The sequence below is a fragment of the Chelonus insularis genome, unplaced genomic scaffold, assembly GCF_013357705.1.
Source record: "Chelonus insularis isolate UGA/USDA-ARS -01 unplaced genomic scaffold, ASM1335770v1 contig_131_pilon, whole genome shotgun sequence".
Lineage (NCBI taxonomy): Eukaryota > Metazoa > Arthropoda > Insecta > Hymenoptera > Braconidae > Chelonus > Chelonus insularis.
This window is the reverse complement of record NW_023276372.1, coordinates 1,617,303-1,639,497: the sequence shown is the minus strand read 5'-3', so window position 1 is coordinate 1,639,497 and position 22,195 is coordinate 1,617,303. Positions and strand designations below refer to the sequence as shown.

Here is a 22,195-nt window from a genome sequence, read left to right as displayed (position 1 = left end):
TGAACTTGGAAGTAAAATCAATAATGCTCCAATCCTATTTTTTGTAGGAAGGACCTTTAACAATTATTATTTCTATGATTATGATCTTCTATCGTAGTATTTTCTATTACTTCTATAGGTTTTTCACTAATCAGTTTATCATTTACCTTTTTTCGTCCATTTAAATTCAAATCTATTCCTAACTTGTTATCGACCGCAGATACTTCGAGATTTATCCGGTGATTTCTAGAAGTTTACAGCAATGTATAAATGACGGTATGTTACCATTGTTGTGACAGTATTGATCGCTGACTGGAGACACCAGACGGTCCTAGAATATTCTCTTCTTCTCTAGTTCAAGTCAATGACCTAGAACATTATTTTATAACTCATCATCATAGTTTTTGAATTTTCCGGTCATAATGAATCATGTTTTTTTATATTTAACCTTCAAACTCATCAGTCAAACCTTCATTTGAAATGAAAAAGAATTAACCTACACAACAATCATTGTCATTTTGTAAACATGTTAGTTTATCAAGATTGGTAAGCATATGTTTATTCATCATTATTTACTCCATGAATGAATCAAGTTATTGAAGTATCAGATAAAAATTATAGTTTAATAATAGTAATGACTCAAACGTAACTGAACGTTTGTGAATGTCATTTATTGATCAGTGGGCCATGCGAAAGCTCTCGAAAATTCCGTTATCTATGTATGAAATGTCCCTTTAATATCTTTTAACTCCAAAACTAAGTTTAAATATAGAAATGCTATAGTTGACGTATGACCAAAGTCATTGACATTGTTTTGATGGCTGGTGATATAAATAAACGCTCTCCTTCATCAACAATCACCTACACATTCGTACGAAACCAGAATATTCTCGAATACTTGCGAATATTCTAGGTGTTGCTAGATATCAGGTGTTGCTGGAATAATTTATCTCTAGCATTGATCAACGAACACTTTTTGTCAATGAACTTGCATCAGTGTATCAATTATGTATAAATGTGACATAAAGTAATTGTAAACAAGAAAGATTTGATCATTTTTTATCAAAAAACACTTCAATAAAAACATTCTTGAAGATTCAGGCGTAATTTTTGGCAATTGGACTTGGAATATTGATAAGGGAAATGTCATTGATGTTTTCATTAAAAAATTAAGCTAAAAAATATGAAGAAGGACATAATAATTATCCAGAATTCTCAATTTTTAGGAGTATCATCATAGATAGTGCTAGAGAAAACGATTCGACGCATCTGGAACGTTCGTCCCCCACTGTGGTGCGCAGCGGCCGAGAGTATAAAAGCGGCGAGCAAGCAGAACCCGGCACCAGTACACAAAAAGAAAGCAAACAATTAAGAGAGTTAGTGAGGAGTTAAAGTTTAAACAAACAAAACATCACAATGCCTGCAGTCGGTATTGATTTGGGCACTACATACTCATGCGTGGGTGTGTGGCAACAAGGAAAAGTGGAAATAATCGCCAACGATCAGGGCAACAGAACAACACCTAGCTATGTTGCCTTTACGGACACCGAGCGACTCATTGGAGACGCAGCTAAGAACCAAGTGGCGATGAATCCATCAAACACCGTCTTCGACGCCAAACGTCTTATTGGCCGTAAGTTCGACGACCCTAAAGTTCAACAGGATTTGAAACATTGGCCATTCAAAGTGGTCAGTGAAGGAGGAAAGCCAAAGATCCAGGTGGAGTTCCGTGGTGAAGTGAAGAGGTTCAATCCAGAAGAGATCAGTTCAATGGTCCTGACAAAAATGAAAGAGACTGCTGAAGCTTACCTTGGTGAGAAAGTGAGGGATGCAGTTATCACAGTACCAGCTTACTTCAACGATTCACAGCGTCAGGCCACCAAAGATGCTGGAGCAATAGCAGGATTAAATGTCCTCAGGATCATTAATGAACCAACAGCAGCTGCTCTTGCGTATGGATTGGACAAGAACTTGAAGGGTGAGAAGAACGTTTTAATCTTTGATCTTGGAGGTGGAACTTTCGACGTGTCAATTTTGACAATTGACGAGGGATCACTCTTCGAGGTTAAAGCAACGGCTGGAGATACTCACCTTGGTGGCGAAGACTTTGATTCAAGATTGGTTGACCATCTCTGTCAGGAGTTCGAGAGAAAATATAGGAAGAACATCAAATCAAATCCAAGAGCCTTAAGGAGGTTGAGAACGGCTGCTGAACGTGCTAAACGTACATTGTCATCTAGTACGGAAGCAACACTCGAGATAGATGCTCTCTTTGAGGGTATTGATTTCTACACCAAAGTCTCGAGAGCACGTTTTGAAGAATTATGTTCAGATCTCTTCAGATCCACATTACAACCAGTGGAGAAGGCACTAGCAGACGCCAAATTGGATAAAAGAGCAATCCACGATGTCGTCCTCGTCGGAGGTTCAACTCGCATCCCGAAGATCCAGTCGATGCTCCAGAACTTTTTCTGTGGAAAACAATTGAATCTCTCAATTAATCCTGATGAGGCAGTTGCATATGGTGCTGCAGTGCAAGCAGCTATTTTAACGGGTGAAGGTGGTAAGAATTCAACACTCCAAGATGTTCTTCTAGTTGACGTAGCACCTCTCTCGTTGGGTATTGAGACAGCAGGAGGTATGATGACCAACATCATTGAACGTAATGCTCGTATACCCTGCAAACAAACTCAAACATTTACCACCTACTCTGACAACCAACCCGGCGTTACCATCCAAGTTTACGAGGGTGAGCGTGCTATGACAAAGGACAACAACTTGCTGGGAAGATTCGAACTCAGCGGTATAGCCCCTGCTCCACGTGGTGTACCAAAGATCGATGTCACCTTCGACATGGACGCCAACGGTATCCTGCATGTAACAGCCAAGGACACAGCCAGTGGCCGTAGTAATGACGTAAGAATTACCAACGACAAAGGACGACTATCTCGAGAAGAAATTGACCGCATGCTCTCAGAAGCTGAGAGATACCGCGACCAAGATCAACAACAGCGAGACAAGGCAGCTGCTCGTAATCAACTTGAGAGCTATGTATTCTCCATCAAACAAGCTGTCGAAGATTGCGGTTCTAAATTGACTCAATCTGATAAAGATAGAGTCACCCAATTGTGCACTGAGACCATCCAGTGGCTAGATAACAACACCTTAGCCGAAGTTGACGAATACAAGCACAAATTGGAAGAAATCCAGAAGATATGCTCGCCAATTATGACCAAGATCCATCAGGGTGGTGCTGGCAATGGTCCTCAGGATTGTGGAGCTCAATATCGTCAGAATGACAACTACAATGGACCAACTGTTGAAGAAGTGGACTAAACATCAACTCCATTTCCCAAGTATTAACAAAAAAAAACTACTTCCATGTGATAAAAAAAAAAAAAAAGGAACTCCTAAGACTGGTCATAGGTTAAGTTTAGGTTAATGTAAATAATTTTATTTTTCAAGACTGTTTCGGAACAAAAAGTATTATATATTTTTATTATGATCAGCTAAAAACATCTAGCCGGTCAAGTGTACACTATAATAAAAAAAAAAAAAAATTTTTTTATAAATTCTTGTCTTTTTATTTCATCAAATCCTTCCCATCCACTCCTTAATAAATACAAATTCATCTTTTCATTCCATTAAATATTTTAATCTTAACATATCACTTCAACTCAATTTTTTAAGTTTTACATCACTTTAAATATCAACCTTGTAATGTCTTAAATTTTGCATTAATGACTTGAGTAAATTTTTCTTTCTCTTTCATTCTATATTTGATTTCTTCATAAGGCACTAGATGTTTTTCCGGTGTACTTCTATTATCATGTGTGGTATCAAATGAAATAATCATCATATTTTTATTACTCGTACTTCCTCGGATGCGCTCAATGTAAAAAAGATGACAATTAACTATTAAATATGCATTGTCTTCAAAATCTTTGATTAATCTGAGGTGGACGAGATGTGTATCAGTTACTAGCAATAGACTGAAATAGAAAAGCTTCGGTATTAATCGCTATTTCTACCATCATACCTACCAAATTAAACACACATAACATGTCATTAAACTTCATCAATTACTTAAGATATTTACCTTGGAAGTGTCTCTCCATCTGATGTAATTTCTTTACATTTAAATTCCATCACATTTGGTAATGTCAGCCATTCATCTTTCAAGACTATTTTAAACTGAATATGAAGCTGCGAGCTATCATTATCTGTCGAAAGGTTTGATCGATTAGAAATGCTTGGATTTCCTACTCCATGAATATCACTTTCTATCGAAACTGTGCTACGAGTTCGCCCAACTGGTTCTTTAGCAGCAACGATTTTATTGTCTTCAGTAAATATATATTCAATATCTTTTGAATTATCTTCACAATTACCATCCATTAGATTGACACAAGTCAACAATTTTTCCTTAGATTTCATGAACTTCTTCTTTATTTGTGTCGTAAACTTTTTTCTCATTGGATTGCAAACAATACATTTTCTTTCATTATGATCAATAACATACTTGTCAAATTCTTTCTGTTTTTTCAGAGTATTGTGAATGATCTCATATCCACCATACAGCATACTGACATATTTAATATTCTTCTTCAAAAGCTTTAGAGCTAGTGTATGGACACATTTATCATTGGTAACCAAATTACTGCCCATCAAACAAATATGGATTTCTTTATTTTGTGAAACATTTTGTGCTGCTTCTATTCTTTCTATCAACAATTGAATATCATTGATGGCGTATGTTCCAGAGGATAATTTGATTAATGAGTTGCAATCTAGATGGTATTTATATTTGAATGAAAAATGACCACCTGCATATTGATTGGAAGGTCGACAATCTACAATAAAATAATCAGATACAATAGTTGGTACTCGCACATCACGAAGATTTTCCAACATTGAAGTCACTGATAATGGTAGCAACAAAGGTAGCCATTTAGGAGTTGATTCTCGATCATCTCCAAACATAAAAGATCCAAATGCTTCTCTAAAGAAAGGAGGTGTATTAAGATCGAACTTTTTGGTATTCTCCAAAACATCTATCAGATCTTGAGTGTTGATAAAATTAGGAAATAGTCTAATTGTATCTTTGATTTTTTCTTTGGCATTTATTGCCATCTTCTCCAAGTTGCTATGAAAAAATAAAAATATCTAGTTAATAAATTCATTTGTTGGAATTTTTTTGTTTGATTACGTCAAGTTACCTTTTCTGTAGGAGAATGATTGATAAGGCAATGAAAAAAATTCTAAATGAATCTTGGTGGTTGACAAAAGCCTCCCATATGAGATTACATACTTGTTTAGTACAATTTTGTGCAAACAATGAGTTAAACCATGACTCAGTGCATTGATCTAAAGAAATATCATGGTCATTAATCCAACTATAAAAGCTTGGATCATGATAACGTAGTAGAAGTTTCAAAATAAATCCATGGGTTCGTGGTGTTGGAACGTATGTGTCTCTTATTTTTTTAAATATGATAAAAATATCCAAGGTTGAATCAGTTGTTGATATTATTTGACCTAATAAATAAATCCATCCATTTCCAGATTTATAAGTTTCTTTTTCACTTTTGCTGTAAACAGTGATGACTGTTCGAACAGCCAGCAGCATTTGTTCTTTTCTTTCTTCAGGAATTTCAACTTCATCTGACAAAAGAGAGTTTTATTTAACAAGAAAGAAAGATCTAGATTTTTTAGTAATTATTCATAATGAAATCTCATTATCATACCTATGAGCATTTGACAATCTTCATCAATAGCACTCTGTTCTGGAAGATCAAAAAGATTATCAGATTCTATGTCATCTGTAGTTGTTGTCTCTTCTAGAAATCTTCTCCAAGGTGCTATTTTTGATAACTGGTCGGTAGATATGGATGTGAGTTGTCTCTCGGATTGTAAGTTAAGATGTTCAGGATCGCAAAAACGGTATTCGATATCTTCAGCAGAAAACAGTGATCTATTAAGTACTTCAGCCATTCTTTGAAGTATACTCGAGACTAAATGTTCATAAAATTTGTGCAATAATGATAGAACTCAACATTGAAATTAATATAAATATAAATTAATATTCCTTGAGAATGTCGATGAGGTTTCCAGTAAGGTCCGTTGATGTAAACAAAATTAAAACATTATTTATTTTATATAGATAGACTAGAAAAACTGTAATAATTCTGATAGATGACAATTTATCATGACATTTATATTTGAAACATTTTTTATTTTGTAATTAAATATATTACATGTATATCAATAATATTACTTAGTTAAAAATATTTTATATTTATAATAAATTTAATAATGTCAGAAAATTTATAAATAATTTCAAAGTCTATTTTATTTATTAATTCCAAACTTATTGTTGATCAAATTCATGAATTTTTCTTTTCCTGGCAATAATAATTTTACTTTGTCATATGGCACTGATATAGTTCCAGTCATATCAAAAGTAATTGTCATAAAATCTTTATTCTTGCTACTTCCTGAGATTTTTAAAATATATAAAATAGGACAGTTTAATATTAAGAGAGCCTTATTCTTTGATTTTTGATCAATTCTCCGTAGCAGAATTATATTTGTATGAGTCACTATTAATCGACTGAAACAATAAATTAATATTTATTTCACCTTCATGCCTAGAAATTACAAAAAGAAACAAATCATAGCATATTTACCTTGCATAAGTACGTCCACTTGTCAAAATTTCTCTACATTTGAATACCTTTTCTACATCTGGAGTTTTTGTCCATTGGTCAATCAATACTGGTTGGAACTGAGGCTCCAATGATATTTCATCTGGTTTTAAAGATACATTGGAAGTAGTAATGTCATTTAAATTGAATACTCCATAGATATCACTATCTGTAGCCATACTTCCTTTGCCATATGCCGTTTCAATATCTTCATAGATGTTATCTGATGGTAGTTTGATACCACCTGATAGTCCTTTTGATGAACCTTCACAAGAAGGTGATTGTGGATTCACACATGACATGAATTGGTTTTTTATATCCTGTCCAGTTTGTCTTAATTTTTGCTTTATTTTACCAGGAATATTCAATTCCTGCTCCAGTGATGGTGTTTCTGCATTTCCTGATTTGCTTGAACCTGCTTGATAAAGTTCTGCATTATCCACAGATTGCTCATCTCCTGTTTGAAGTAAAACTGGATTACAAAAAACACATTTATTCTCAACGTGATTCCTCAGAGAATAGTTAAGTTCATTTTTTAATTTCAATAGTTGATGAACAGTGTTGTATCCACCATAGAGAATGCTCACGTATTTTGTATTCTTGTGCAAAAGTGCTGTTATGACATTCTGAATACATGGATCATAGCCTTGTAGCCCACTACCCATTACACAAATGTGTTTAACTTTATTAGGTTCTTCAATTACAAAATCCTCTACCATTGATTTAAGTGTTTTTAAAGCAGCATTTAAATAAGCTGATGACCATTCAGATACCAAATCACAATCTATATGGAAATTATGTTTAAAAGCAAACCGTCCATTTTCGTACATGACATAAGGTCTACAATCTGCTATGAAATAATGAAAATCTATGTAAGGTGGCACGCCATGAATATTTGAGATCACTTGAAAAGCTGAAGATGGTAAATATTCAGGCAAGTTATCAGGTTTTTTCTCACGTTTTCTACCAAACATGAAATTTTTAAACAATTCCTTGAAGAATGGAGGTGTATTCGTGTCCAATATACCTGCAGACGATATAATTTCTCTCACTTCTGCAGCATCCATGAAACGAGGAAATAGTTGTATGGCATTTCCTATTTTTTCCTTGGCATCAAATCTCATTTCAATAATTTTAGCTCTGAAAGCAATAAAATTGAATTGAAATTAGTTTTATAATTTTCAAAAGAATAAATTGATGATAAGTTAAAAATTAATCACCTTTTATTTATAATGATTGATAGAATGACAAAAAAAATTTTAAAAGGATCATCATGTTTGAAAAGGTATGCCCATAATGATTTTAGTACTGATTCAACACAAGTTCCTGCGAATAAAGAATTGACCCACAACTCAGTGTACTTGGCGAGAGAGAATTTATCATTGTCCAACATATTGCAAAGCTCTGGATCATGATACATAAGTAGAAGACGCAAAACATATCCATGAGTTCCAGGTTCTGGAACGTAATTGTCTCTCATGCGTTTAAATGCAATATATGTTGGTAGCTTTTCTGGATTTTTCTTGACCAGACGACTTAGCAATGGAACCCATCCATTTCCAACTCTATATCTTTTCTGCTCATTTTTACTGTAAATAGTTATAATGGTTCTAATAACTGACAATATCTTCGGTTCTGTTTCTTCAGGAATATCAAGTTCATCTGAAAAAAAATGTGGAATTATATTTATGAAGATTAGAGGTTGAATAAACAAATGATTCTACCGATGACTGTTTCACAATCTTCATCAATAACACTTTGCTCTACAAGATCAAATAAATTGTCTGCTTGGGCTAAATTGTCAGCTTCTAAAGTATCTTCCAAGTATTTTTTCCAATTGCCGAGGTTCTTTTCTTCATCGATAAAGATACTAGGAAACTTTCGAGCTGATTCTGATCGAGGTATCATAGACTGGGTTGATTGGGGATTAATATCTGCGATTTCAAAAAACGACTGCATAGTTTTAATCAGACAGCTTGATCTCAATTACTTTGATTATTATTGATAGATTTATGAGGTTAAAAATTTTAATAATGCGACAAAATTAAAATTATAGAATAATTTTCGAGCACTGTCAAGACCAATAAATTATCAGATTATTTATGGGATTAGATACTTTTCACTTTGTAAGCCAATCCAATCTATTTAGAAACAAAACATGATATTCTTTCAGGAATTTGAAATTTCAGGAATTTTCTTTAAGTATAAATAAATAGGCTTTCTTACAGCTTATGAATGAATTGCATGAGATAACCTGTTTATCGAATACAGAAGTATAAATATGAGCCTTAAAAAAAAATTGTTTAAACAAATATTTGTACTTCTTTCCCATAATTTATTGTTCAAGACAATAAAAATTATTTTATCTTTTATAATGCATACTTAATTATATTTCATTATTGATAAAATATTTATGTGTTTATAAATATATACCAAAGGATTTCGTGTAATTAACATTTCTACAAAAGAAAATTGTTTAATTACAAAATAAAATTGATTGAAAAGCTTCAAATGCTAACTGGATAACGCTACCGGGCTTCTATAAATCTGCGCATGTTTTTGCGCACGGCTACAAAGTAACGCTTCACTTGCGCCCAGTATTTGAAGGAGAAATTGTGTTGTCTGTTTTGTTGCATGTTTATTGTTGCTAACCGAAATTTTATAACTAGTGCAGATATAAATTACTAGTATCCTCAATCATTTTAAGTAATACTATTCAGTGAATTTACTGACCACAATTTTCTATTTAACATTTAATGCTCAGTTAACCTCACTTTTAAAAACATTTTACTTCATTTATTTACATTGTTTTTACATTTTTATTCAAATATATAAAGAGGTCAATTTATGACCCAGCTCAGCATAAGCATGAAACGTGGTAGTGATATAAGGCCAAATAAAAGTGAAACTCCAAGTTACTCTCGTTCGATGGAAGAAAAAATGCGTCGACGAAGAGAATGGATGATTGAGCAAGAAAAAGCTCGCGAACATGAACGTCGAAAGCAGCGAATGATTCAAGAATATGAAGAACGCCGTGCTCGAGAACTTGGATTGAAGAGTCGCAGTCGAAGATCATCTTGTCGAAGTCGAAGTCGTAGTCATAGCAGAAATCGGAGTAAATCTTCAGATAGGTCTTACAGAAAACATCATCATGAAAAGAGTACTCCAAAAGATATAGTCATGTCTGAAAAGTAAGTTTTCATCTTTCACTTATTGGTTTTTTTATTTGAAAATAATAGCCAATAGTTTTTGCATTTCACACATAATTGTATTCATTTGTAGATATGACTCTCCGTCTTCAAGAAAGAAATTGTTTAAAGGAGGTGATGGTACAAAAATTTCTATCACAGACTTGAAGAATATAAAAACAATTATTCACAGAAATTTACCATCAACAGAAGCTTCTGCAGAACCACTTGATAGAAGGATTGAAAATCCAGAGGAAATAAAATTAATAAGAAGAGAGGGTAATTTAGTTAGATTTTTTTATATCCTTTTATTATTGATGCGTGATAAAAATGTACAAAATATTCTGCGGCTATTTACAATTATTGGCTGAATGAAGTTTCTATTTCGTTATCCAATAAATGAATAATATCTACAATCATGCAGTCTACTGACTTTTCTATGAATATGATAAGTACAGTTCAAGCATAATAAAAATAGGATATAAACAACGAACTCGAAGATTGAACGTCATTCCGAAGATTTCAACTGTTGGAAGATAAAATAAATGAACTTCAATAACAGTAAATCAATATTAAATAAAAAACGTCTCTGAAGATTGCGTCATGGATTCCGAGGAACGATTTCAAGAGGTATCAAAGTCACATGTAAGCGAAAATATTTTTATTAACGTTTGCTGTGGATTAAGTGCTACATTTAATTAACGTCAAATATCACTTCTACACGAATAGTCAATGCACAGAAATTAACTTTGCACTCTAATTGGTTTCAACAGTTAATCACATTAGGTTCATTGAAAAAGCATCATTTCAGCTTCATTTAAAGAATTTATTTTTATTTGACTTATTGGAAATTTTATCGAATCGTTTTTCGTTTATAAACAACATGTGAAGATCATCGACTGGAAGATTTTTGCACCACTGAAGATCACAAAATTCTTAAGACATCAATTACTACAGTGAATTTTTCTAGCACTTATAAAATACTTGAATTTATATTACATCTGATACTATTACTATTAAAATATAAATTGAAGTATTTTTTTTACACTCTTTTATGATTTATATGACTGTATTATCGACATACAGACTGATCATATCAAAAAATCAATCTACATCTCAGTACTTTTCTAAAATCATGTATTTAATAATAATCACAGGTGTTATTTTTAGCATGGCTTGTTATTATGAACAACAAGTTTTACCATCATAATTCTAATAGCATAATTTTTCTAACAGGAGAAGGTACCAAGCCTATTTTCGAACGAGAAGAAATAAAGGAAGCTGAAAGTTGTACGGCGAAAATAGAAGAACATCGCAAGGTTGTAGCTGTTGGGTCTTTTAAAATCCCTCATTCTTCAAGAAGACGATCTACTTCTAGTCCTAGTCCAAGACGTTATCATCATAGTAAAAGTCCACATAGGGAGTCAAGGTTCGTTTGCTTATACGAATGGTTACAATTAATTCATGATTCCAATTTAATATGGATATATGGATATATATTTAGAACTAACAAGATTTTGGATTTTTCGGGAGTATGACGAGTAGAGAATAGCTGCATGCTGAGTCTCTTCGTGAGCTCGTTTGCTCCATCTCTTGTTTGACTCCTGAAAACCAAATGTCTTAGTTCTGACCTTAGTACGGCTGACTCATGATTGCTTGTTGAGTATCTGTTGATCCAATAGGTGAGCTCAAGCTTGCTAATTGTGAGCCAGAATATTCCAAGTAATTGTACGTAGTCACCGTATGCTGAATATGCTTTTTAAGTAAGTTGATGAGTATTTAATATGTACATTTTGTTAGGATCATTGATGTTGATTAACAAATCCACCAATCTGAGTTGTTTACTCAACAACTTCGTAGGCAATATTTGTTAAAATTATTACATTCTTTTTTTTTTAGTTCATAGTATCATTCCAGCACTGCGATTAACTCATCATGCTTGGGTATGTATCGTTCTTGACATGTATTTTACATATAATGTCACTCATCAAGGAGCAGTCCATGATGTCCAGCACACGAAGAAGGCTACTAGATTTCTCCATATAATTTGGATCAAATTGGATTTTATAATTGCACAACCATTATCAATTTATGAACATGTTATGGTTTATTTCGTTTTAGCACCATCAGATGATCATCGACATCACTCACTTACCAAAATCCATGCATTTTGCTTGAATGATTTATGCTGCAATCAAAAACTACGTTTCCAGGTACTCATCGTAAGTCATGCTTCAGCAATTCATCTATATGTACCAGTATACTTTTTTTTGTTATTTTTGAATTGTCTTCGTCATCAAGTAAGTACACTAATATTACTAAAAAAATTAATTTATCATATTGATAATTAATTTTCTAATAATAGTTCATTAAGTATTGATAGAATTCCATTTTCATATTAATATTTAGTTGTAAGTTACTATAAACATACTTAAAAAATATTATTGCGTTATATATGGATATATTATGGAAATTATGTCAAACATGGCATAATATCTTGAAGAGTAATCTCTTCAAAGATAATATTGCTTTGAAAAAAGCAATATATATTTATACTGAAATTGCTGAAAAATTGTTTATGCCCTTAACACTCATCTTTGTTAGCTACGTTTTTTTGTAGTTGGCAATTATGGGTTACTGGGGCTGAGACGGATCAAACTAACTTGTTATCTGTTTTCCAGATACAGATCCCGAAGTGAGGTGGAAAAAGATCACCATCAAAGTTCGAAATATGAAAGGTAAGAATAATTATAAATAAATCAATAAACTATGATAGTATTTAATAGCAAACTGCTTAAAATTAATATGCTATTTGTTTCAAGATCAAGTCACAATAGATCTCATGAATATCGGCATCACACACCTTCAAGGGAGTATGATGATAACAGACATAGGTCTAGAGATCGTGATTATGACCGCCGTGATAGTAGAACACGTAGAGATTCTCGAGAAAGAGACCGCAGAATGACCATACCACATCATTACATGGAGCCTGTACCAGTACCTATTTTTTATGACGTAAGATATGCTTGTTATTGAGTCAAATTGACATTCATTCGAAATATAATAATTATTTCCTTCCTCCTTTAGAACTACATGCGACCAATAATGATGAATCCGATGATAACACTGCGTAATCCTGTACCTATTGTTCGAGGACGAATGCCTCCACTGTTACCACCAATGAGACCTCCTTTCAACCCCCGATTAGTTCATGCTTTACCGAGACAAAGTGGTTATTCTCATCCACGTACGTAAAAATTCAATTGAGTAATACCTATTTGCAGTAATTGAACTACTATTCAAAATTTATATTTTTATTTGTTTGGTTTTCAGGTGTGAACCGTATGTAATGCGAATTCATAAACGACTGATGTTTAATAATTTTTTTATAACGACGTTTAATGATTTTTTATATCCATTGTCATTTTATAATAAAAAAGATATTTTAATCAAACATCTAATGTATTTCATATTTTTCTTCGATTATTATCAGTTCTAATATTTTACTATTAATTAATAAAGTCTTAGAAGTAATGTTTCCGTTAATTAAAGTTTATAATTGTGCGCTCCAATAGCAAATTAAAATGTAGAGTGATATGTGTGCACACACATTCACACACGAATGATAGCTCTTAATAATAACAATCGAGAGGTTATGTCACAACGACATGTGTTCTGATTAGAATCAATTGTTTATTTTTCAGTGGAAGGAGTTTGTTTGTATCTTAAAAGTGTAGAGTAGAGAAAATTATTAATGAATAATTGGCTAAAAAGTGATAATATTACCATTTATAAAAGTTGAATTAAAACCAGGTTATTTTTGTAGGAAAATAAATTAATCGATCACATAAATAGATAAATTATTCATCAATTTTGTTCTATAAATACTCACTTATAGAGTAATGGATTTTATACAATTTATATTTCTCATTTTTTTCTACATTCCTCTGTATGTTGCAATTGATATTGATCCTTCCAAAACATTAGTATGGGGTCCTGGATTGAATCCACAAAAGGTTGTGATGAGAGCTCGTTATTTTTTTTTACAATTAAGAGACTATCAAGAAAGAAAGTAAGTTTTAATTTTAATCATTCATTTTATTTATAAATACTAATCATTTAAACCTGTAATACAAATTCTTTAATTGATATCAAACCATCACTATACAAAATAAAATAATTTTCAGTATAACAAAGTCACCAGGAAAAAATATAGTTTTTGCAAGTATTAAAGGTCGTAATAAAAATAATCAAGCTTGTAGAATTTGGGCACAGACATTAGATTGCGATGATGGTAGCTTTATTGTTCGTTATAGAGTGTACGAAACTTGTTATAACTTTGAAATGAGTGTTAGAGTAAAAGATCTTGTTTTGACATCAGCATCAAAGTCAGAAAAAGGTAGACCCATCAGTTTCATTCATTGTAATTAATAATTTCATTGAAACTAATAAATACAAGTAACTCTTCAGTCATGATAATAAACAAGTAAACTCTTTTAATTAATTAAAAATTGGATACCGAGGAGACATTTTTTCAATTCAACTATTAATTAATTTTAAGGTCCAATTTATGAAGAAGAATGTAATTGTCCACATCCATCTCTTGAATCATGGATGACCAATTACGAATGTCCTGAATCATACTCACAAATAGAAGAAGATTTGAAAATTTTCCCGGAAGTAGATTTTGATAAAATTCGTGCTGATCTGATCAAAACTTATCATAAGCCTCACAGCTACAGCTTCTGTCATTATGTGATAAAGAATAATAAGGTAATTAAATTACTGTTTATCATATTTATCTTACATAAATACTATCATATTTATAAACAAAATAAAAACACTACAGATTTACAGAAAATGTTATGGCCAACATGTTGGATTCAACATCTTTTCGGACTCCATTTTACTATCCTTGTCTCGAAAAGTACACTTACCAGATAGCGAATTTTTTATGAACCTAGGAGATTGGCCTCTTGTACCAAAAAATAATCAATTGTATCCCATTTTCTCTTGGTGTGGATCTGATGATACTAATGATATAGTTTTACCTACTTACGATCTTACGGAGTCGTCATTAGAAAATATGGGAAGGTAATAACATCAATCAGAAAATTATTTCTTTTACTCTTGGAGATGTTATTTATTGAAGTTTTTATGCTAGAGTTATGCTAGATGTTCTATCAGTTCAAGGGAATATTAAAACTCCTTGGGAAAAGAAGATTGAAAAGGTATTCTGGAGAGGCAGAGATTCAAGAAGGGAACGATTAGATTTGATAGATATTGCTAGAGAAAATCCAGAGCTGTTCAATGTTTCTATAACGAATTTCTTCTTTTTTAAAAATGAAATGGAAAAGTATGGTCCTGGAGAACGTCATATATCATTTTTTGACTTCTTCAAGGTGAGTTTGATACTGATAAATTACCAAAATGTTATCAGGAATACAATGTTGTTATGTCTTCATGATTTTTCTAGTATAAATATCAGCTGAATATTGATGGTACAGTTGCTGCATATCGACAGCCTTATCTGCTAGCTGGAGATTCTCTAGTCTTCAAACAAACTTCTAAATATTATGAATTTTTCTATCACCACTTGATCCCTCATGAGCATTACGTTCCAGTGAATCATAACTTGTCTGATTTAGTTGAGAAGGTTAAATGGGCTAAAGCGAATGATGACATAGCTAGGAAAATTGCAAAGAATGGTCGAGAATTGATTCGACAGGTTGCTCTGCCTAGAGATGTGCTTTGTTATTATGTTTCGTTGTTAAAAGTGCGTATTGTAATGAAAGTAATAATGTGGATATTTTATTAGACAATGGAAATTAATTTTTTTTTTGTTTTTGTAGGAATGGAGTCAGAGAATGATAAGTGATATTAAGGTATTGGATGGTATGGAGCCAGTAGGTCAACCAAACCATGTTTGTGATTGTCATTCTGATGAAGTTGTTAAACCATCTTTATCGTCTAAAACTGAACTATAGTTATGAATATAGAATGGGAAAAATTAGATTAAATTTTTGTATGCTGATTTTTTAAATAATTTTAACAAATTATGTGGAGAGTAGGGGTTCAACCACTAGATGGCCTTTGACCTAAAATTTGTTTACAAGTAGATTGTCCTGATAAAATTCATTAAAATGGGAGGATAAAAGGCAAAATTATAGGTTTTAATCTTGAACATTAATGATTAATGCTCTACTGAGGTCAAAGTCTACTTATTTTTGGAGACGGGTCGATAGAACCATCCCGATAAATACCTAATTCACAATTGAAAGACATATGCTTTAAACAATTACGAAGTCATAACATCCAAGATCTTAATTTTTTAGTACTGTTTCGCAATTGAATAAAATTACTTCAAAACTGTAAAACATTGGAACTTGAAATTTTAGCAATTTTCTCCCACCACAGTCTATCATAGATACAACAACGATAATTCTAGAATAATTTGGAATGAATGATTATGAAATATGATCGTAGCTAGCTTAATGTCATTCAAAAAGTTATAAATTTAAATAACAGTGTAATTAATAATGCATCACACACAAGTATCGTTTTTGAATAGTATTGAAAAATAAAAACAATCGCCTCTGAGATTATAATTTAAAATATAAATAAATAATTTAAATAAAATAGATAAGAACTCCCTACATTCAATTAACATCATATTGAGGGAATGTCGGTGTAGAGGAATATATTTATATGAAATTTTTAAATCCTTCCAGGCTTATTACTATAGAAAATGAAATTATCATTTCTTTATTCACTATCTTCTTTGGATGGCTACTTTTATTTAGCAATACTGGCTAAATTTTATGGTCAGGTTTCGGAAAAGTGTAGATGCAGTTAGTTAATACAGATGGCATCTGGGTAAAATTTTTCTCGAAGGTTGAAAGACGACAAAAAATTTATAAATACCGATAGAAATGCTCTGAGAGGTTGAAAGGATACGTTGATTCAACCGTTATTGGTATACAATAACGTATATACATTATTTTTGAGACGGTCGATGAACCATCCCGCTGATTTTATCGAATTAAAAAATTATTTGCTTAGTTACGTCAAATCTGAACTGTCCATTAATCACAACACGTTAAATATGCATCATGCATTGTAGAATTATTTTGAGCACAACATTAATAACCACTAGGTAAATAATAACTGACTAGTAAATTTATATCAACTAATTTAGCTTTATTTTTTCTTTAAAAACATAAAAAGAATACACAATAGTCCATTAAACATAAACTGAAGTTAATAAAGTTCAAAATATAAAAATTCCAATGCGATAAACATATTTATGATATAATTATAACATCGAAAATTTGCATAATCATTTTTGAATAAAATTCCTATTATATCACTGCGGTGGTTGCTGATAACCATAACCTCCATACTGATTCGGTGGTGGACCTTGAGGACCCGGGGGTGGTGGCATATGGCCTGCAGGAGGACGAGGTGGATATTGATATCCTTGTCCAGAAGGTGGTGGTGGATGTGGTGGGTAATTTTGTGGTGGATACGGTGGATGTCCATAATGAGGTTGACCACCTTGACTTGGTGGATGTGGAGGATAAACTTGAGGTGGTTGACCTGGTCCTGAAGGTACATAAGTCTGCGTCGTTGCTGGATGAGATTGGGGAGGTCCATATCCTCCTGGTGGTTGTTGAGAAGGTGGTCCAGGTGGCCCTGAAGGAGGCCCTTGCGAAATGTTACCTGATGATGGTGGGAAATTACTTGGAACTGGACTTGGTGATTGCGATTGATGATGCTGCGATTGGGGAGGAGGTTGTTGACCTCCTTGCTGTTGTGGTGGTCCTGGGGGAGGCCCTTGTGGTGGCTGCTGTGATGATGGCGTTGGCGGCTGTTGAGACTAACATAAAATATAATTTATTATTAGTATTTTTTCAGATCATTAATTCAATCTTGATATAATAATGAGAACAAACAACATACCTGTTGCTGAGAAGAGGGCTGTGATGGAGGTGGCTGTTGAGATCCAGGCGGCTGCGATTGTGGTGGTGGTCCGGATTGAGACTGCGCAGGTGATGAATGAGGAATTTGATGAGGTCCAGGATGAGGATGTGGAACTAAATGTGAAGGTTGATGAACTGGATAACCAGAAGGAGTAGGCCCTGGAACATAATTGCCAGCTTGAACTGTCGCTGGAGGAGGTCCACTAGTAGGTGGATAAGTTTGAGTGGATGCAGAAGGAGTGCTAGTGGATTGATTACTTGGAACGTAAGTATTGATTCCACTAACTCCACTACTACTGAAAGGAGGAGAATTTGATGAAGGCCCATAAGGTGGACCTGGAGGACCAGTACCTGGACTTGGTTGGCTAACATAATTCTGAGGAGGACCAGACTGTTGTGGCGGTCCTTGTGTCGATTGAGCCACGTTATTCGAAGTAGCTGGAGGAGGATAATTTTGAGGAGGAACATTATTAGGATAAGCTTGAGAGCTTGGGGGTGGTGGATAATTACCAGGAGATTGATTTGCTCCATATGCATTCTGAGAAGGTGGTTGAGATTGAGGCTGATAATTTGGCTGAGGACTAGGACTTCCGTACTGTCCAGGGGGCTGTTGTTGTTGTTGAGGATTTGGAGAAAAGTTTTGTTGAGTTGAAGTTGGAGGAGGATATGGTTGTTGGTTTGGAGGAGGTGGTGGACCGTATCCCTGACCAGGTGGATTTCCTCCTGGTGGTGGATAATTTCCTGGCTGGTTTCCATAGCTGTTAACAGTAGTAGGAGGACCATAATTTTGCTGTGTCGATGTAGGATATCCTTGTTGTGGTGCATTCGGAGGAGTTCCATATTGATTAGGCTGTCCTGACCCATATCCAGAACCTTGAGGACCTTGATAATTTCCACCAGGATTTTGTCCACCATAAGAAGATGGATATCCCTGTGATGGTTGTTGAGGATATCCTTGGGGAGCAGCACGATATTGTTGAGGGCCTGGGCCTGTATTGGGTCGATTCATTGCAGGACCCTGTCCAGACATAACTGGAGGACCTCTATAACCACCATGACCAGTTGGCTGACCTTGATTAAAACCTGCCATAGGCATTGGCTGTGGTGGATTTGGTGGCATTTCTACACCTGGGCCAGTGCCACTAGGAGGACCACTTGATGGTCCCTGAGGTCCCATCATATTATGTTGAGGGCCATTAGCCATTGGAGGCATACCTTGTGGGGGCTAAAAACAATAAATTCTTTCATATTGATTCTCACTAATTTCATCAATGCCTTTTCAATAATAATTATTTAAATATTTTACCGGTAACAAGGCTTGAATGTTTTGATTGGCATCAGCGATCGAAGCAAGATATACTAAATTGCGATGCAAAATCTGTTGATATTGAAGACATTCTTGACTCTTTCCTTTGTTTTGAAAATCTTGTATTGTTTGAATAAGATGACTATTCTCATCTAGCATCTAAAATACATATCATAAAGTGAGTTAAACATTTTATTTCTTTATTATACCGTTAATGGAGTAAAAAAAAACTAACGAACCTTTTGTATTTGAGCAGGGCTCGGTGGTGGCCTTCCAGCACGTTGTGCAAAAGTCACAGACATTTTAAAAGAACTTTAAACACGTCAATTCTTAAATCTAAGTCACTATAAGATATTTAATACGTTTTTATCACTTGAATTATACGTTTATTAATAAGATTTATGATAATAATGAAAGGCAGCCATTGAACTTTTGTGTTCTGCTTCAGGAATATGGCGTCATTCAGAAAAAACATGAGGCGCCCTCATACAATAATATTTAGAATTTCTAAAATCGATAAGTAAACAGTTTGTTGCTCCAAAAACAAAATGGTCGGTAAAATCGAATTCAAAGGATTAAGTAACTTCGCAATAAGCCTGGCAATTAGACAACAAAAAATCATCAACAAACCGAATATTTTTCGAAAAATAAATTATGTTATTACATATTTTTTAAAAATACTCTACATTTAACATTTAAAATAACCTATTGTGATACGTTATTATAAATTTCCAATGACTTTGGTTAAGTTAGACGATTGACATACCTGTTTGGAGTGTGTCAAGACCATTTAGTTGACATAAATCGAATTTATGATTAAAAACAATCATTCTAATTTAAATAACAATGGCTTGCCATATTGAATATTTACCTGATGAAATTTTAGAACATATTTTGAACCTTATTCCACCATACAAAGATCTGAAAGAGTGTATGTTGGTTTGTAAACGATGGTATCATGCTGTCAAACGTAAGCATCTTTCTATTTATTATTCAATAATAACTGAACTTGTTTTTAATTTCATAAAATATCCATGCTTATGTATTTAATCTTCAATTTAATTCATAAAAAAAATTATTTACATCAATTTCTGCCAATTTGTTTTTGTTGTGAGAAAAATAACTGATTTACTTTAATATTGTTATAGATGTGATAGAACATAGAGAGTCTTATTTTCAAAGATCTGTTGCCTATGGTTCCCTTCTCTGGGATGCTCTACCAACAGACGAGCGCTTGCCAAGTATATCAAAACGTCATTCTCATTCAGCGTGTGCCTATGAAAATTCAATGTATATTTTTGGAGGATGCACAAAGACTGGTACAACATTTAATGACTTATGGAAGTTAGACTTAGATACACGTAAATGGGAAAGACCGATTCCAATGGGAAATTACCCATCACCTAAAGCTTGTGCGAGTATGGTTTATTATAAAAAGTCTTTCATTTTATTTGGAGGATGGGCTCATCCCCCATCGTATCCACTTTTCGAGGTAACTAGCTTTGGTCTTATTATTTAAATGGAATAGAAATATAAAAAGTTATTTTTCAGGTCAGAAAATTATTTAGTGAACTTCATATTTATTCAATAACAGCAAACAAATGGACTGCTATTGAAACATTGAATAGTCCACCAGCTACTTGTGCTCATTCTGCATCAGTCCATGACAATATTATGGTTGTGTTTGGAGGAATAAGTGATTTTTTACGGTAAAGTTATATTTAATCTTTAAAATAGTTGGTTTAAATATTCTTAACAATCTATTCTTATTCATTTAATTCTTCTAGATCTTCAAATAACATTTGGTGCTTCAATTTAGATACTCACTCCTGGTACCAACAATCAACTCCTGATCCGAAACCCCAACCTCGTTACGGTCACTCACAAATCCCCTTAAATGACAAAAATCTCCTGATTCTCGGAGGTTGTACAGCTCCAAATGTTGGAATTGATGATGTTTGGTTACTGAATATGTCAAACCCCGACTGGACTTGGACTAAAATTAAAATAAGTGGCAATGAATGGGCTCCCATGATGATTTGGTGCCATCCAGCATGTAAAGTTGGAGATAACATAATTATTTTAAGTAAAAGAAAAACAAAGAATCAAAATAAAGAACGAAGTACTAGTGAGAGAGTGATGTGTTATGGACCAGTTGCTTTTGTAGACAATTGCAAACAGCCGGAAGTAAAACGTAACATACCAGTTGAGCAACACAATGTACCAGAGAATCGACAACGACATTTACCACCAGGATCATCAACAGATAGACATAGGCCTCGTCAAAGAGTACGAATTGTTGTTGAACGGAATAATTGGAATGGACCAATGGCTGCATTTCATCCTGATCATGGGGTCAATAGAATAGGATTGAACCGTCTGAAACTTTTAGATGATATTTATAAAATAAATGAAGAGTATCGACGTCGTAATGAACGGAAAAAAATTGTAAATGGATTATCAATATTTGTATTAAATATAGCTAATGTATTATGTGAAGATCGAATAGCAACTTGGGTTAAGCAGAGTAAATGTGCACAAAAAGGTCCAGAAGAACGAATATTATACTCATTTATATTAGGAAAAGGTGAACTAATATTTTTTGGAGGTATGAAAAGAGTTTTGGTTACGAATGGACATACAGAAAGTGATTCTTCAGAAGTATTCAATGATGTTCATTTTCTAAACCCACCCCGCTATACCATTTAATTATTTTCGATTGTAAATTTAAAATATAAATAATATAAATAAATAACAATTTAATGATAATACAAATTTATTTTATTTAATAATATTACATTATTTATTATTTATAAAAAAATGGATTTCAATCAATGAAATACTTCTGTCCATTCAATATTGAAAGCTACTTCATCACCAGTAGTTTCCACAAATAGTTATCACGAATGCTATTTGCTGTTTTACATTTTTTATTACACCTGATTGAATTCATATTTAATTTACTAAATCAGTAATCACTTTCACTGTTTAAAATACAATTGGTAGATATTAAAATAATAAAATATGAGG

At 33.2% G+C, this 22,195-nt stretch overlaps 7 protein-coding genes across 8 annotated transcripts; 4 read left to right on the top strand and 3 right to left on the bottom strand.

Moving 5' to 3' along the window:
- The first annotated feature begins 1,304 nt into the window (after positions 1-1,304).
- Positions 1,305-3,382, top strand: LOC118073937 (major heat shock 70 kDa protein Ba-like). The gene has a single exon (XM_035094750.1). The coding sequence runs from the start codon at positions 1,396-1,398 to the stop codon at positions 3,313-3,315; it is 1,920 nt and encodes a 639-aa protein (XP_034950641.1). The 5' UTR covers positions 1,305-1,395; the 3' UTR covers positions 3,316-3,382.
- LOC118073929 (TBC1 domain family member 23-like) lies at positions 3,373-6,087 on the bottom strand. Its single transcript, XM_035094737.1, has 4 exons — positions 5,727-6,087; positions 5,199-5,643; positions 4,079-5,125; positions 3,373-3,971 (listed from the first exon to the last, which is right to left on the bottom strand). Exons 1-4 carry the CDS (start codon positions 5,971-5,973, stop codon positions 3,689-3,691), a joined length of 2,022 nt encoding a protein of 673 aa, XP_034950628.1. The 5' UTR covers positions 5,974-6,087; the 3' UTR covers positions 3,373-3,688.
- A 243-nt stretch (positions 6,088-6,330) lies between these two features.
- Positions 6,331-8,731, bottom strand: LOC118073919 (TBC1 domain family member 23-like). The gene is made up of 4 exons (XM_035094726.1): positions 8,411-8,731; positions 7,907-8,348; positions 6,669-7,826; positions 6,331-6,592 (listed from the first exon to the last, which is right to left on the bottom strand). The coding sequence occupies exons 1-4, from the start codon at positions 8,643-8,645 to the stop codon at positions 6,331-6,333; spliced, it is 2,097 nt and encodes a 698-aa protein (XP_034950617.1). The 5' UTR covers positions 8,646-8,731.
- Positions 8,732-9,258: 527 nt separating this feature from the next.
- Positions 9,259-13,331, top strand: LOC118073963 (peptidyl-prolyl cis-trans isomerase G-like). 2 transcript variants are annotated; one of them, XM_035094791.1, is made up of 8 exons: positions 9,259-9,877; positions 9,969-10,009; positions 10,085-10,153; positions 11,111-11,303; positions 12,556-12,612; positions 12,697-12,892; positions 12,965-13,124; positions 13,211-13,331. In XM_035094791.1, the coding sequence occupies exons 1-8, from the start codon at positions 9,534-9,536 to the stop codon at positions 13,225-13,227; spliced, it is 1,077 nt and encodes a 358-aa protein (XP_034950682.1). In that variant the 5' UTR covers positions 9,259-9,533; the 3' UTR covers positions 13,228-13,331. The 2 variants fall into 2 exon arrangements, with proteins under 2 accessions (XP_034950682.1, XP_034950674.1); XM_035094783.1 differs by having other exon boundaries at positions 9,969-10,153.
- A 183-nt stretch (positions 13,332-13,514) lies between these two features.
- LOC118073169 (protein O-glucosyltransferase 2-like) lies at positions 13,515-16,642 on the top strand. The gene is made up of 7 exons (XM_035093503.1): positions 13,515-13,949; positions 14,065-14,276; positions 14,439-14,650; positions 14,727-14,971; positions 15,042-15,279; positions 15,354-15,653; positions 15,730-16,642. The coding sequence occupies exons 1-7, from the start codon at positions 13,780-13,782 to the stop codon at positions 15,862-15,864; spliced, it is 1,512 nt and encodes a 503-aa protein (XP_034949394.1). The 5' UTR covers positions 13,515-13,779; the 3' UTR covers positions 15,865-16,642.
- A 431-nt stretch (positions 16,643-17,073) lies between these two features.
- LOC118074104 (basic salivary proline-rich protein 1) lies at positions 17,074-19,722 on the bottom strand. Its single transcript, XM_035095020.1, has 4 exons — positions 19,405-19,722; positions 19,166-19,324; positions 17,840-19,084; positions 17,074-17,756 (listed from the first exon to the last, which is right to left on the bottom strand). The coding sequence occupies exons 1-4, from the start codon at positions 19,465-19,467 to the stop codon at positions 17,244-17,246; spliced, it is 1,980 nt and encodes a 659-aa protein (XP_034950911.1). The 5' UTR covers positions 19,468-19,722; the 3' UTR covers positions 17,074-17,243.
- Positions 19,702-21,934, top strand: Fbxo42 (F-box protein 42). Its single transcript, XM_035095027.1, has 4 exons — positions 19,702-20,135; positions 20,314-20,657; positions 20,717-20,874; positions 20,953-21,934. The coding sequence occupies exons 1-4, from the start codon at positions 20,012-20,014 to the stop codon at positions 21,872-21,874; spliced, it is 1,548 nt and encodes a 515-aa protein (XP_034950918.1). The 5' UTR covers positions 19,702-20,011; the 3' UTR covers positions 21,875-21,934.
- Positions 21,935-22,195: the final 261 nt, after the last annotated feature.

Bases quoted from the DNA above. Each gene is read 5' to 3' on its own strand.
- LOC118073937 (XM_035094750.1), top strand. From the start codon at position 1,396: ATGCCTGCAGTCGGTATTGATTTGGGCACTACATACTCATGCGTGGGT.
- LOC118073929 (XM_035094737.1), bottom strand. From the start codon at position 5,973: ATGGCTGAAGTACTTAATAGATCACTGTTTTCTGCTGAAGATATCGAA. The intron at 5,644-5,726 runs GTATGATAATGA...CTCTTTTGTCAG, and splicing joins AGATTGTCAAATGCTCATAG to ATGAAGTTGAAATTCCTGAA. The intron at 3,972-4,078 runs GTAAATATCTTA...TTTCTATTTCAG, and splicing joins GATGGAGAGACACTTCCAAG to TCTATTGCTAGTAACTGATA.
- LOC118073919 (XM_035094726.1), bottom strand. From the start codon at position 8,645: ATGCAGTCGTTTTTTGAAATCGCAGATATTAATCCCCAATCAACCCAG. The intron at 7,827-7,906 runs GTGATTAATTTT...TATTGCTTTCAG, and splicing joins TCAATCATTATAAATAAAAG to AGCTAAAATTATTGAAATGA. The intron at 6,593-6,668 runs GTAAATATGCTA...TTATTGTTTCAG, and splicing joins AGTGGACGTACTTATGCAAG to TCGATTAATAGTGACTCATA.
- LOC118073963 (XM_035094783.1), top strand. From the start codon at position 9,534: ATGACCCAGCTCAGCATAAGCATGAAACGTGGTAGTGATATAAGGCCA. The intron at 9,878-9,968 runs GTAAGTTTTCAT...ATTCATTTGTAG, and splicing joins GATATAGTCATGTCTGAAAA to ATATGACTCTCCGTCTTCAA. The intron at 11,304-12,555 runs GTTCGTTTGCTT...TCTGTTTTCCAG, and splicing joins AGTCCACATAGGGAGTCAAG to ATACAGATCCCGAAGTGAGG.
- LOC118073169 (XM_035093503.1), top strand. From the start codon at position 13,780: ATGGATTTTATACAATTTATATTTCTCATTTTTTTCTACATTCCTCTG. The intron at 14,972-15,041 runs GTAATAACATCA...TTTTTATGCTAG, and splicing joins TCATTAGAAAATATGGGAAG to AGTTATGCTAGATGTTCTAT. The intron at 15,654-15,729 runs GTGCGTATTGTA...TTGTTTTTGTAG, and splicing joins ATTATGTTTCGTTGTTAAAA to GAATGGAGTCAGAGAATGAT.
- LOC118074104 (XM_035095020.1), bottom strand. From the start codon at position 19,467: ATGTCTGTGACTTTTGCACAACGTGCTGGAAGGCCACCACCGAGCCCT. The intron at 19,325-19,404 runs GTTCGTTAGTTT...TATGTATTTTAG, and splicing joins GCCCTGCTCAAATACAAAAG to ATGCTAGATGAGAATAGTCA. The intron at 17,757-17,839 runs GTATGTTGTTTG...ATTTTATGTTAG, and splicing joins AGCCCTCTTCTCAGCAACAG to TCTCAACAGCCGCCAACGCC.
- Fbxo42 (XM_035095027.1), top strand. From the start codon at position 20,012: ATGGCTTGCCATATTGAATATTTACCTGATGAAATTTTAGAACATATT. The intron at 20,136-20,313 runs GTAAGCATCTTT...ATATTGTTATAG, and splicing joins ATGGTATCATGCTGTCAAAC to ATGTGATAGAACATAGAGAG. The intron at 20,875-20,952 runs GTAAAGTTATAT...TAATTCTTCTAG, and splicing joins GGAATAAGTGATTTTTTACG to ATCTTCAAATAACATTTGGT.